At 42.0% G+C, this 15,363-nt stretch overlaps 1 protein-coding gene across 13 annotated transcripts in view; it reads left to right on the top strand.

Annotated features, from left to right (window-relative positions):
• CADPS2 (calcium dependent secretion activator 2) overlaps positions 1 to 15,363 on the top strand; it is a 370,823-nt gene that overhangs the window by 259,600 nt on the left and 95,860 nt on the right. For all 13 annotated transcript variants that reach the window (XM_081023462.1, XM_081023461.1, XM_081023471.1 and 10 more), the window contains exons 14-16: positions 4,704 to 4,805; positions 5,904 to 5,967; positions 11,344 to 11,467. In XM_081023462.1, the coding sequence (XP_080879588.1) occupies positions 4,704 to 4,805; positions 5,904 to 5,967; positions 11,344 to 11,467 (290 nt within the window). The remainder of the gene's footprint in view (positions 1 to 4,703; positions 4,806 to 5,903; positions 5,968 to 11,343; positions 11,468 to 15,363) is intronic.

The following is a 15,363-nucleotide window of genomic DNA, read 5'->3' as shown; positions in this document are numbered from 1 at the left end:
CTGAAAAGCACTTTCTGGTAAAAGGAGGGAAAGGGTGAGGTGGGGAATATGAAGGATTTAAGGTTCCTCAGGAAGCTGAATGCTAGTCATGACCTTAGACTCATTTTCATGGCATTTTCTGGTGCAGTAGTATTTGAAAATATCCCCAGTCAATTGCTGGTTCTTAATGCTTCTAGTTATGCCTCATTTTAAAATGTGAGGAGTGGCATTTAAACTCTGCAGTTTACACCCTTATTGAGGACCTAAAAGATGAAAAAAAAGGAATGTAGTGAGAAGCTCTTGTTTTTTTCAGCATTTCTCAGCTGGAAGTATCCAGGTCAGACTGTGATCTCACCATGAATCGCTGCTATTCCAGAGAGGTGCACTTCCTTCCTTAGGGACTGTACCCTATAAGAAGCAGAAAAGATATCACAGCAAGGGTCTCAAAACCTGCCTAACTGCCACCTCTCGGTGGAAAAATAATTTTAAACCTTTATTCCCTACAAGCTTAGACAAGGGAAGACAAATTGCCTTGTTCCTGATGGGGTTGTCTTTGTTTCAGACCATACACAATTTTTTGGGGGGGGGGGTATTGTTCACTTTTACTATTCTGAGGTACAGGTCACTGCATAGTCAGTGAAAATGGATCTAACAAGCTCTTTGAAAATCCTAGGTGTTGTCAGCAGAGTTTTGTACGACAGCAGAGTCAGGTAGAGACATGACGGGCTGTGAGGTCTCCCATGTGCATGTAGCAATTCTCCTCTTACGGCAGGTTAACAGATGGTGACATTATCCTGGCTCACCTTTCGCACTTGTCACTATCAGGACCCCTGGCGCTCTCCTGTCACACGTGTGACACGCTGCAGCAAAGTTTAACATGACAGAAGTATTTCCTTTCTCGCTGCAGAATGCAATTTCTCCTGACAGTCAAATCAGACTGAGGATTTTACCTGTATCTGAGCACGTTCCATCTGTCAGAACGCCGAGGTAACGGTGTCGTGGCATTCACTGCAAGGGAGGAGTGAGGTTCCTTCTTCTTTCACATTGATTTATGAAAGAAAAGAGTGATGTACACATCTTGGCGGTGTCTGATGAAATTGCTGTCCTTGAAATTTATCTTTAAAGATGAAAAGCACGTTGGGCTTCCTCACCTGACAGGTCACAAGTAGAATTTATTCAAGAGAAGAGAGGAGCCGGCTGTGTGCCTATTGGTGCAGCAAATCGAGTCATGACCAAGCGATCACATTCAGTTCTTGAGAGCTAAAATGTCCAGCTAATATTTGCTTAAATCTTTCCTGATATTTTTGATAGTTAAGTTATAAATAACACAGACAATATCAGCTATATAATTCTCTTTTTTCACTAATGTATGCTGCAGGAGAATATCTGGTTGTATCTTAGGTAAGGGTGTGTGCTGGAAAGGACTAACCTTGGTTTAGATTTCACTTTACAGGGACACAGGTGGCGCTGTGGTCTAAACCACTGAGCCTCTTGGGCTTGCCGATTGGAAGGTCGGCGGTTCGAATCTGTGTGATGGGGTGAGCTCCCGTTGCTCTGTCCCAGCTTCTTGCCAACCCAGCAGTTCGAAAGCACACCAGTAAGAGAGTGTGCTGGAGAGGACTAACCTTAGTTTACATCTCACTTTAGCCCCAGCAAGCATGGTGGAAGTTGTCCAGGGATGGTGGAAGTTGTCCAGGGAATGAAGAATAGGATTCAGAGGAAGGACCAAGTGGGTTGACAGAGGAGTTGTGAGGGGCCCAGTCTGGTTCTAACCCACTGCAGGGAGCAAAGAGTTAAACCCCCTGTCCTTCCATGCTAGAGATCCAACATGGATTAGGGCCCCTCTGCTGGCTTCTGTAAATAGAGTACAAATATTTAAGGGCAGAGCCCTCAATCTGTTCCTGTCTACATAACTTTAAACTACTTTCATATTAGTGTGAAAATGCAAAGTCCCATGAGGAATGGGGTCAGGGGAGAAAGAGAGAAAGAATTCAGGCAGAGAAAGAACATTGCACACAACTAATCTAATCTTGCTCTCTCCTGGCCATTTTTTCCAGGTGCTGCTCTCTTCTGCCAGGGCTTTTCCCTGGTAGTCATGTTTGCATGTAATAATAATAATAATTTATTTATTTATACCCTGTCCATCTGGCTGGGTTTCCCCAGCCATTCTGGGTTACTCAGAACAAAATATTAAAAACACAACAAAACATCAAACATTAAAAACTTACCTAAACAGGGCTGCCTTCAGATGTCTTGTTAAAGTCAGATAGTTGTTTATTTCCTTGACATCTGATGGGAGGCTGTTCAACAGGGCAGTCACCACTACCGAGAAGACCCTCTGCCTGGTTCCCTGTAACCTCACTTCTCGCAGGGAGGGAACCGCCAGAAGGCCCTCGGAGCTGGACCTCCATGTCTGGGCTGAACGGTGGGGGTGGAAACACTGTGTCACCCTCAGCAATCAGAGATGGGATTGAGGTACAACAGGAGGTGTGCTTCTAGCTCTTGGAGTTGTACAGCAAAGGTACCACTGGCAGAGACTCTTATCAACCCTGTAGATAATATCTACGCTTATTATGATCTTGCCACAGTGCAAGAGAGAGAGAGATGCAAATGACCAGAAATTTAGGAGAGGATCTCTTGTTCTTGCTTTTTGGCATTTGAACTGACATGTTGCCATGTGCCCTGGGCTACTCTAATCCATGAATAAAGGAGACAAAGATTTTGTACTTTACACCATATTCAGTTGTGTATTCTATGTGGCTGAAGGAATGGCTAGATGTTCAGATTTCTGCAAGCCTTTTGCCAACATTCTGTGTACTTCGATGAATCCTGCCAGACCTCATTCTGAGACATACATTGAGACACCCACCCACCCAAACAATAGCCCAGAATAGCATTCCACTACAAAAGGATGAATCCAAAGAACTGCAGATTGTATGTGTTGCTTTTGATGCTTATGTTGCATTCTCCGGTGTGCAACATGGACTTTCCAGGTGGGGTATACTCTGGGGATAAGGCATAAATCTGGCACACATTGCACCAAGCTATTAACTTTGAAAGTTGTCAATTGCAATTGAGCTCAAGCTGACTGGTTTTATTTGAGTTCTCTGTTTGTAAGACAAAGTAGATCACGTGGACTGGTCTCTTTTTTTTTAATTCAGTGACCTAACAGTTATTATACACATGTGTACTTATGCTGTCATAGATGAGCAGGCATTAAGGAATGTGGAAAAAGAAAGAAAGGGTACAACCCAAACCAAGAGAAGAGGACATGATGGAGAATTATGAAGGCCATGGTGCTATTCCATCAAATACCTGTAAATTCAGGTTGCTGAATTAAAGTTGATTTGGTGCTGTCGCGCAACAAACCCGCTCAGAATAAAATAACTTAACAATTACACTAAGGAAAGTGATGGGGAAAATGCCTGGGAAAGGACTAGGTAGCAATTACTTGACATGACATTTTATAACCTCCTTGCAAACAAATGGAAATGGATGCTTGACAATTAGCCGACACTGCCAAATCTCCCTGCAGACTTTGTGTGGAAAATAAATCGGAATGATTTCATCTGAAAGTCACCTAAAATTACCTTCTGTTCTGCACATGGACATCATTAACTGGATTTGAGTCACAGGCCAATAATCCAGAGAAGGGAAAATGCATTACATATCTACTCTTGTGGACAGATCCAAACTGAACAGCAAAGGACTGAAAAAATGGGTCCAATATAATAAAGTTCAGGTGGTCAGATTTGATTTGATTTCATAGTTGAGTAAAGACATTTAACCACATCTCTAAATGGACAAGGAGGGACTTGGATCCGTACAAAAGAAGGAAGACCTCACTGCCTTCTGCCCTGCTTAAACTTAAAAGGCAGGGATAGGGGGCATGCAACTTTCCATATATTGTTGGCCTACAACTCACATCATCTGAAGAATGGCCATGCTGGCTGGAGCTGATGGGAGTTGGAGTCCCAGCAACATCTGGAGGTTCCCCATCTCTAACTTAAAAGAACGAGAGACTGGGACCAACCGTGAAGCAGTATCCCTAAGGAGAGCATGATAGTTGAACATTGTTTTTCTCGATGGCGTCACCCTTGCTTACCATCACATTAGGGAAATTGTGGAGTTTGGGATCAAAGTCAATATTGTGATGGAAGGGTGCTCAGAGAAGCCTTCTTTTGTGGCATTTTCATGAACCGATGCAAAATGTATATACATTACAAAGCTGCCTGCATTTGCCAGACATGTGGTCCATTAGGAACTAGGCTTTAAATTGAACAGCTTCTAACCTCATTCCGCTCTACCTGTTTTGTCGTCTCTGTGGGCCACAATATTAGTGGCTCTTAACTGCTCACTGCTCTTTAAGTTCTGAACTGGACTCCTCTTCACACCTTGAAAATGTATTTTAATTATTTTCAATTGTTGCGTCCTCCATTATATGTACGTGACACAGTTAGCAGCTTATTTAATTTCACACTTCTGCTGCACCATTCCTCTCAAAGAGCTGTCTCGGTAGTGTATGACTTCTAAAAGGCTGTGTTATTGCCATCAGGGCTTTGTCCCCTTTACTCCTTTTGATGCTGAAGTGTTATGTGAAATTATAACTGGTAAACTATAAGTGCCTATGTTTTCAAGGTGATGCATTAATGAATTAAGACACGATTACCACTGTTCTGTCCTTAAACTTATGATGTGTTTTTTTAAAAACCTGTACATTTCAGACCAGATGGAATTGGAACAGTAACCATTGAAGAGAAAGAAAAGTTTGAAGATATTAAGGAAAGGCTTACTTCTCTTTTGGAAAACCAGATTAGCCACTTCAGGTAAACATTAGCATACTGCAAGTTTGACATGCCTATTGCTATGAGGAAAGAAGGAGATGGTGAATTAGGGTTTAGATCCTGGTGCAATCTTAAATTTGAATGCCGTTCAGTTTTTATAAACCAACTAAGGCCTTTGAAGAGGAATATCACCCTTCCCGTCAGTTGGTTTTTTAAAGCATCAGACATTTACTCTACCTAACGTTGCAGGTCGCATGTGAATTTTGCCCATTCTGTACCAATTTATGCCGGTCATGCAAACAGATCAGAGACTTGCAAGCATGGATGGTGCAGACCAAAAATATATAGCACAAATGACCCCTCCTTTAAAAAAATATAACTTAACACTGATTTTGCCTATCAACCATTGCTATTTGTCCTTGGTGGACAGCGAATTGTTTATACTAGGCATGTCATAGCGATTACATCTTTTATATGGTAACAAGAGAAAGCACAAAGGACAGGGCAAAAATCATGCAGATAATCTAAGAATATTTGGGCAAGAAAATGTAATACCTTTGTTATTAGAAATTGAAGATGTAGAAGTTTATTAATCCTGTACTCATTTATCTGGAAGCAGGTCTCAAACGTAGCCTGCTTATTTCTAAGTAATTCTGTGTGGGATTGCGCTTCTAACCTGTTAATCTTGTTGATTTAAACCCCTATGAAATCTCAAACAATACTAGTAATTGGGGTAGTACACATTTTCTGACCCAGTTCCATCTTGGAGCCATCCAAATAGAAATGAAGAGCCTTAAACTTTGCACACCCACATTAAAAGCATCCATGCATAAAAGTGTTTGGAGATCATGCCTAAATGATTGGCAGGAGAGAGTCAATTATACCACTCAGGAGAGGAAATTGTACAACTTTGGGGTTCTGTCCCTCGTGCCCACCCACCTACGCCCCCAAAGGAGCACATACTTTTCTAAATAATTTTAAAAGAAATATATACAAATGTTCTTGTCACACAAAGGTGCAACTTTAGCTGAGATTCCTGCAATTCGGGGGGTTGGACTAGACTACATGATTCTTGGGGTCCCTTCCAACTGTACAGTTCTATGATTCTAATAAAGGGTTTATCTTTTGTCTATATTTAAGGTATTGTTTCCCTTTTGGGCGTCCAGAAGGAGCGTTAAAAGCTACACTTTCATTACTCGAAAGGGTACGTTCTGAGTTTCATTTAAGTTTTTCCAGTACGTGTGTATTTTTTAGAAATTGACCAAAGTGTACACATTACCTATTTTGGTATTATTTCCAAAATGTTAATTTTCCCCGTGTGGGAGGGGGGGCAGGCACCTGTTTAGTACCGAATCAGTTGAGTAGAACATGACTTTTAATATTTTTAGACTCTTTTAAATCAGTCATGGGATTCATATCTTTAGGATTCTCTCACATAGCAATATATTTTATGTAGGAATTCTCCATGGAAATAAGTAAAGTCTTTCATGCTCATAAAATGTAATCCCTAAAAAAGTAAGTAAAAGTGTGTTGGATCAGTCTACAGGTTGACCTAGTTCAGTATAAGGCTATCAGTGGCGACTATCCATGATAACTCGTGTTTAAGGAAATTTGCCTTTACTGCATACTGCTTTAAATACCTTCCACTGCTAGACTCTTCAAGAAATTTTCTTGTGTGTGTGTGTTTCTTTGTGGCTGATTAGCTGCTCTCTCTGTGCAAAGGTCAGAGGGGGCAGGGTTTCTGTTGAGGCAGGTGATAAGCTGTGGGAGGAGCTTATCAGAGCTTGCAGGGCAGCAGTTGAAGAAGGAGCAAAAAGGGTTTTCGTGTGTGTGTGTGTGTGTGTGTGTGTGTGTGTGTTTTCTTTGTGGCTGATTAGCTGCTCTCTCTGTGCAAAGGTCAGAGGGGGCAGGGTTTCTGATTGATCCATCTTTTAGATTTAGGGGAGCTAGTCTCAAACGTTTGTTGGGGGAAACCTAGGTTTTTTTGTGGGGGGAGTTATTTGTCCTGTCTTCATGCTTTTTATGATGGAGGACCGCTGTAGCCACCCCCGACACGTTCTTAAGATGGAGGGGGAGGGAACAGCTGCAGTCGCTTGCGGTTCCTGCACAATGTTTGCCATCTTGCCAAAGGTTGCAGGCAGCTTTACCTGCAGCAACTGCATGTTGATTGCCCTCTTAAAAGACAAAGTCCAGCAACTGGAGGAACGTGTAGCTATGCTCCAAAGAATTAGAGAGCTGGAGCTCTTCTTGGAAGCAGCAGAGCACACCGTCTCCACCAAGGAGGAGACAGGGGACTCCCCTGAGAAGGAGGCTAGTTCACCAACACAGGAGCCAGATATATGGAGAAACGTGACTCAAAGAAGTAGGAGGCCCAGGGTTCGCTCTGATTGTTTAGAAATACACAATCGCTTTGAGGTCCTCTCCCCTAGCATGGAAGACGAAGAGCAGACTCCATTTGAGGATCTCTCCCTCATTACAGTCGATCAGGTTTATGAAGACGAGCAGCAAAGTCAGTCCTCAGGGAATGTGCAGGCGACCTTGGAACGGACAGCTCATGGAAGAACCCCGACCAAACCTAAGAGGAGGCGTGTAGTGGTGATAGGGGATTCCCTACTGAGGGGAACAGAAGCAGTGATCTTGGGCCTGACAAGATGTCTCGGGAAGTGTGCTGTCTCCCCGGGGCTAAGATCCAAGATGTAACTGAACGACTGCAAGGAATCATAAAACCCACTGACAAATACCCCTTCCTCTTGGTTCATGTAGGAACCAATGACACTGCAAGCAATAGCCTCCAGAAGATCAAAAGAGACTACGAGGCTCTGGGCAGGAAATTGAAGCAATTAAATGCACAAATTGTCATCTCATCTGTCCTCCCAGTTGAACGACGTGGCCCAGGGAGAGAGGGAAAAATAGTGGAAGTGAACAGCTGGCTTCGCAAATGGTGTAAACAGGAACGGTTTGGATTCTTAGATCACGGACTGCAGTTTCTTGAAGATGGACTTCTGGCAAGCGATGGGCTGCACCTCACAACGGTTGGGAGAAATGTTTTTGCCAAAAATCTCAGAAACCTCATCAGGAGGGCTTTAAACTGACTAATGTGGGGGAGGGAGACAGTGCTCCTGAAGGTAGGAGTCTATCAATTGATGAAGATGATCATCCAAATGTCATAGACCAAATGGAGCAAACAGCACACAGATCTAGTGGTGGGAGGAAAAAATCCTTAAATAAGAGACACGGGGGAATGATTAATGGACTTCAATGTCTGTACACTAATGCACAAAGCATGGGAAATAAACAAGATGAGCTTGAGCTCTTGGTACAGCAAACTAAATATGACATAATAGGCATCACTGAAACCTGGTGGGATAAGTCCCACGATTGGAATGTAATAATGGGGGGATACAATCTATTACTGAGAAACAGACCAGACAAGAAAGGAGGAGGAGTGGCGTTATATGTCAGGGATGTGTATACCTGTGAAGAGATCCAAGATTTAGAACCTCAAAGCCAAAGTGAGAGCATTTGGGTCAAAATTAAGGGAGAGAAGAATAACAGTGACCTCATTGTGGGAGTTTACTATAGATCCCCAAGCCAAACGGAGGACACAGATGATGCCTTCCTGGAACAGATGGCCAAGCATGCAAAAGGAAGGGAGATAGTAGTAATGGGGGACTTCAATTACCCGGATATTTGTTGGATGTCAAACTCAGCCAAGAGCATGAGGTCAAACAGATTCCTCACTGGCCTTGCAGACAACTTCATTGTCCAGAAAGTGGGAGATGCAACGAGAGGAACAGCCATTTTAGATCTGGTCCTAACCAGTGTTGATGACCTGGTTAGTGGGGTAGAAGTGGAAGGATCATTAGGCGCGAGTGATCATGCTCTTCTGAAGTTTACTATACAGCGGAAAGGAGCAGCCAAGCATACTAGGACTCAATTTCTTGACTTTAAGAAAGCCGACTTCATAAAACTTACGGAAGTGCTGGGTGAGATCCCATGGACAGTAATACTAAAAGGAAAGGGAGTTCCTGATGGCTGGGAGTTTGTTAAGAGGGAGATAGTAAAAGCACAACGTCAGGCAATACCAATGAGACGGAAACATGGAAGGTGCCTAAAGAAGCCAGGGTGGCTATCTAAAGAACTTTTCACTGAGTTAAGATTAAAAAAGGATGTGTACAAAAAATGGAAAAGGGGGGAAACCACCAAAGAGGAATTCAAACAAATAGCCAGCACGTGTAGACACAAAGTCAGAAAAGCTAAAGCACAGAATGAACTCAGGCTTGCTAGAGAGGTTAAAAGCAACAAAAAAGGCTTTTATGGGTATGTTCATAGCAAAAGGAAGAACAAAGAAACAGTGGGGTCACTCAGAGGAGAAGATGGTGAAATGCAAACAGGGGACATCAATGCTCATCAATGGTTCCTCTTCATCCTGGAGAAGAGTGACTAGTGGGGTGCCACAGGGTTCTGTCTTGGGCCCGGTCTTATTCAACATCTTTATCAACGACTTAGATGATGGACTCAAGGGCATCCTGATCAAATTTGCAGATGACACCAAACTGGGAGGGGTGGCTAACACCCCAGAGGACAGGATCACACTTCAAAACGACATTGACAGATTAGAGAACTGGGCCAAAACAAACAAGATGAATTTTAACAGGGAGAAATGTAAAGTATTGCACTTGGGCAAAAAAAATGAGAGGCACAAATACAAGATGGGGGACACCTGGCTTGAGAGCAGTACATGTAAAAAGGATCTAGGAGTCTTGGTTGACCACAAACTTGACATGAGCCAACAGTGTGACGCGGCAGCTAAAAAAGCCAATGCAATTCTGGGCTGCATCAATAGGAGTATAGCATCTAGATCAAGAGAAGTAATAGTGCCACTGTATTCTGCTCTGGTCAGACCTCACCTGGAGTACTGTGTCCAGTTCTGGGCACCACAGTTCAAGAAGGACACTGACAAACTGGAACGTGTCCAGAGGAGGGCAACCAAAATGGTCAAAGGCCTGGAAACGATGCCTTATGAGGAACGGCTAAGGGAGCTGGGCATGTTTAGCCTGGAGAAGAGGAGGTTAAGGGGTGATATGATAGCCATGTTCAAATATATAAAAGGATGTCACATAGAGGAGGGAGAAAGGTTGTTTTCTGCTGCTCCAGAGAAGCGGACACGGAGCAATGGAGCCAAACTACAAGAAAGAAGATTCCACGTAAACATTAGGAAGAACTTCCTGACAGTAAGAGCTGTTCGACAGTGGAATTTGCTGCCAAGGAGTGTGGTGGAATCTCCTTCTTTGGAGGTCTTTAAGCAGAGGCTTGACAACCATATGTCAGGAGTGCTCTGATGGTGTTTCCTGCTTGGCAGGGGGTTGGACTCGATGGCCCTTGTGGTCTCTTCCAACTCTATGATTCTATGATTCTATGATTCTAAATCTTAGGAAGTTCATGAACAATGTCCGGAGAGCTAAATTCAGACCAAGGAGGTATGAGTTCAAACAGAGGTACCAAAGGTGGTGCTGTGGTCTAAATTACTGAGCCTCTTGATCTTGCCGATCAGAAGGTTGGCAGTTTGAATCCCTGCAATGGTGTAAGTTCCCATTGCTCTGTGCTAGCTTCTGCCAACCTAGCAGTTCGAAAGCTTACCAGTGCAAGTAGATAAATAGGTACCACTGTGGCGGGAAGGTAAATGGCATTTCTGTGGGCTCTGGTTTCTGTCATGGTGTTCTGTTGCGCCAGAAGCGGTTTTGTCATGCTGGCTACATGACCTGGAGAGTTGCCTGTGGATGTACGCCAGCTCCCTTGGCCTGAAAGTGAGACGAGTGCCACACCCCATAGTCGCCTTTGACTGGACTTAACCATCCAGGAGTCCTTTACCTTTACCTTTTTAGCAACTTGAATAAAATATTGGCCGATCGTCTTGCCTTAGCCGCACCTACTCTTTTGTGGCTTGTTTCAACCCAATACCAGTCTCCAGCATCATTCTTGTGGCTTTCCCTTCACCTGCCACTGCTATTATTTTCCTGTGCCAGTAATGGGGTATTTTTCTTACTGGATTTTGTGTGGTAGGGCAAATCCAGATTTAAGTAAAGAAAAAGTATGGACTGGCATTTTGATGATGACATCATGCGGATGCCATGAAAAGCTTCTGTGTAGGAGCAGCACCCTATTCTACAAGAAATCTTCCATGTGAAAGCTCCCTACAAGTGCTGTAAATGAACTCAAGCCAATTGATGTTTTCTCATCCTTTCCCCTACCCCCAATCTTTAATGTAAAGATAGTTTGACCTTATGAACGGCTGTAAATATTACAAGATAACATGTATGTTAAGTACTGTGTAGACACTTGTTTTAGCCTTGTGTTTCATTTAGAAATGGTGTCTGCAGGTGGGCAAGTCTAAGTTATGGCCTAAACGGCTGCTTTTCACTCAAATCTGCAGAGATTAATAGCTAAGTCGATTAGCGACTTCCTTTTCTTTCAGTCTCTAATTGCCAGCAAATCTAAAACAACTATTAGTATATGTTGAAACGTTTTCTCTTGGGGGGTTATGGTAATGTGTCTAACTCGAGCACTGTCTTTGACGCAGGTTTTAATGAAAGATATTGCCACTCCCATACCAGCGGAAGAAGTGAAGAAAGTGGTTAGAAAATGTCTGGAGAAAGCAGCCTTGATCAATTACACTCGGCTTACAGATTATGCCAAAACAGAAGGTTAGTACAGCAATCAGCTAGCTACCAGAGTGGCTGCAAAAGCTATCGGCGCCTATTAACTGAATATATTTTGTGAGCAGCCTTTTCTCTTTCCTGAGCAAAACCTGTACCACAGCAAGGGGAAATATCTCATTAAAATCTCAGCTGGTGAACTACTGAGCTTTTTCCTATTCATGGCTTTAATATACCTCCTGGGACCGCGCTTGAATGAATGATCTTTGCTTTGTGCTGAAGTTCTCCTTTGTCCTTTATTTTAAGGGTAGTTTTGTGTGTCACATAACTGGCCCAAATCAACCCATTCTAGAGGGTACTTTCTTGCCCAGTTTTAACATTTGAACTTAGTTGCATAAGGAAGAGACATTGGGCATTCCGGAGCCATTGAATATAGCCCCTTACCTAGCTCCAGTTCCCTGGTTGCCCCTTGTTTATTAATGAACCGTTAAGAATACACATAATGAAATCCATCTCGAGTCCTCAGCCAATGGGCTCACTTACGTGTGAAGCTAGAGAAAGCTTTCTTCCAATAGGAGAGAGTGGACTTTTTTGAAATTTCCCTTTTGTGTGAGTAGTGTTTTAACCCCCAGGGGTGGGGCAGGGTGTCTCAGATGATAAATAATTAAAATATTGAATAGAAACCAGATACATTTATATAACATAAAATAAAGGGGCTTGCAACATCAAGAATTGTTGGTGAATAGTAGTAGTAGTAGTAGTAGTAGTAGTAGTAGTAATAATAATAATAATAATAATAAGAATAATAATAATAATAATTTCTTATTAATTATGAGCCCAGCCTTGGCTGGGGAGGGCGGGGTATAAATAAAAATTATTATTAATAAAATAATAATAATAATAATAATAATAATAATAATAATAATAATAATATATTACTTAAACCCCGCCCATCTGGCCAGGCCACTCTGGGTGGCTCCCAACAGCATATTAAAACATGATAAAACATTAAACATTTAAAAAAACTTCCCTAAACAGGACTGCCTTCAGATCATCTTTATATGCAACAAGGCTTGCAAAGGAACACAGGATGATACAGATATTCATCTATACATTTTTTTCTGCCAGATTTCCACCATCTCTATGATTAAATGGGAAAATGTTAGGTTTCTGACTTGATAATCAACTTGATAATCAGTTGGGGCTTGAGCTCCCCAAAACCATTTCCAGAAATGTTGAAAATTGTAAACAAGTACTTTATTGTCTATTTCACATTGCTTTATATTTCCACATTACCTAAGATGCTGTGGTGTGGTTTTTTTTTATTCCACCACCACCTATAATCTTTAATAAGAAATCGGAAACATGATGGGGTTGTAATGGGTTATTTTGCAAAGCAAAGTATGGAACATATGAAGCTGTGTCACACCAAATCAGATTGTTGGTCATCTCCATCTCAGCCTACCCCATCTCAGTGCTCTTCAAATGTTATTGGACTCCAACTCCCATCAGCCCCAGTCAGTATGGACAATGGTCAGGGATGGTGGATGCTGTAGTTTACAACAATTTTGTGTGTGTGTGTGTACCAATATTGTTCCAATAACAGCCTCATTATAACAATACTAATTTTATCTAATTAATGCCAATTATTCAAATGTCAAATTATACAATTTAATTAAACTGGGCCCCCTGCATGCTAGAGTTGATGAGTTCATTCTTCTATATTTTTTCTGCATTCCAAATTTTTAATAATTTTCATTCCATTCAGATGTCATAATCCCCTATATAACAGCTGCAATCTTGTGATTTCAACTTGTGTTGGTATAATAGGTAATTTATAAAGTTTCAAGTGAGGAAATTCAGCTGTAATCCTCATTCTTTCCTGGGTGTGACAATTTTCTCCATGATGTTTTCCCATCCCTATATTAGTGTTGTATCCTTTACTCCTGCAACTGTTGATGGTTCCTGTCATGTCTTGGGAGAAGCTGTTATCTCCGTTTCCAAAAGTCACTGCATCACTTCATCCCGTGATTCGCCTTCCAATAAACAAGGCACCTTTGCCATTTTTCCAGCCTAGGAAGAACGGTCTGAATCCAGACTACAGATAGTTAATCCAAAAACACTATTCTCACAGCTGGTAGAATCCTTTCCTTCCTGCTGCTGATTTATGCCCATTTATCCTTATCTCATACACATTCCTTTTTGGATAATGGAGGTTAGGGAAGATTTTGCTCTATATTTTCAAAGCACAGCATTTCTTCGCCCCTTCCCTCTCAGCTCCTTTCTCTCAAACATGCTGTTCCAATTTTGTTAAATTCCACATTATACAGTAGTACCTCAGTTTTTGAACATAATCCTTTCTGGAAGATCATTCGACTTCCAAAACATTCAAAAACCAAGACGCAAAGGGCAGTCTGCAATTTCAATGGAGAAAATTGGGGGGGGGGGACGACTCAGTGGCAGCCATTTGACTTCCGAAAAGTGTTCAAAAACAGAAGCAATTACTTCCGGGTTTTCGGTGTTCGAAAACCAAAACGTTCTGCTTCCGAGATGTTAAAAAACCGAGGTACCACTTTATTCCAATTTCTTCCATCCTCACTTGTGCAGATATTTTAAAATAAAACTTGCATTCTAGGGTGGAGGGTTGCCATATCATGAATGTAGAGAAAAACCGTAAGTAAGCAAACCTTGGGCTCCCTCCCCGCATTGTCTCTTTCACCTAATGAAATCCGCTCTCAATCCAAACCTTTCACATTCTTGTAGCTGGGTTGTATTTGTGGTTTCTTATCTCCTCGTCTCTGACACACACCTGTAGTTTACTCCAATTAAAGTCCAATTAGCAGGATAACCTGTGCTTCCAGGAACGGGATTGGGGGGTCGTGGCAGCCAGAGTGCTCCATGCACCCAATGTCTTTGCCTGCCCTCACATTCCATGGGGAAGTGAGTGCCAGACCTCAAGGCAAACTGCAGATGGGAGCCTGATTCCTCTTCCAACTGAAGAGGAATGCAGATAATGAAATTCCTCCATCAATATCTGATTATCTCCATCTCTCTCCTCTCTCTCCTGCTATGTTGGGAGAGTCTCCATTCTTGGCGGAGGTAATTTGCAACGTCTTCATAGTAAGCATAACAATAACATGAGTTGTTTAAAATTCATAATTTGGTGCAAGCCATTGTATAGAATATTTTTCTAATCACATGCTCAGTATATTCTGCAACAGTTTATTTTTAGCATGACTGAAATTGTAGTCATAAATAATACCAAAAGCAGGGGAGAGGAATGGTGCCGGTTGTATTTAACAATTCATTTTAACTTATTTTCCCGTCTCTTCACCATCACGGACAAACATGAGTTAGCCAATCTCTTGAGTGATTAACCAAAAAAATAAAGCCATCTCATCACTATAGCAACCAATATTATATCATGGGAATAACAACATGAAAGCACCTCAGTAACCAGTTTATCATAATTAATTAAGATATCATGTTGTGTTTAAATGAAGGAGGATATATGTGGATCTTTCTGAAAATGAGAAAGATACCTTTTCACCTTCAGCTAGCATCCTATGCATGCTTGCAGCAGGGGGCTCTTGCTGTTCAATTATCTAGAGTTTTTAACAAGCTTGTTTGGCATAATTGGTGTAAAAATAGAAAGTTTCTAAAAGAAGGCACCCAAGCTGGGCTGAGAGTCAAGCAAAGTAATCTTGGTGTGGAGCTCATTGTTTACAGGTGATATAAATATATCATTCCTTAGATCCTCTGAAACTTTACAGAAATGTGAAAAAGGAGTCACATTACAAAGTACAATGTATTTTTTATTTATTTTTTTGTCGTGGGGACTAGGTAAGAAAGCTCACAGACCAGGGCATGAGCTGCAGCCAAGTATATCTGAGTCAGTGCCTGAGTGGAAAACTGGTGGGGCGGAGGCAGGATCCTATATGTGC

Source organism: Podarcis pityusensis, assembly GCF_964106645.2.
Source record: "Podarcis pityusensis genome assembly, chromosome: 10".
NCBI lineage: Eukaryota > Metazoa > Chordata > Lepidosauria > Squamata > Lacertidae > Podarcis > Podarcis pityusensis.
Note: the sequence above shows the minus strand (reverse complement) of the source record. Positions and strands in the feature narration are given on the sequence as shown.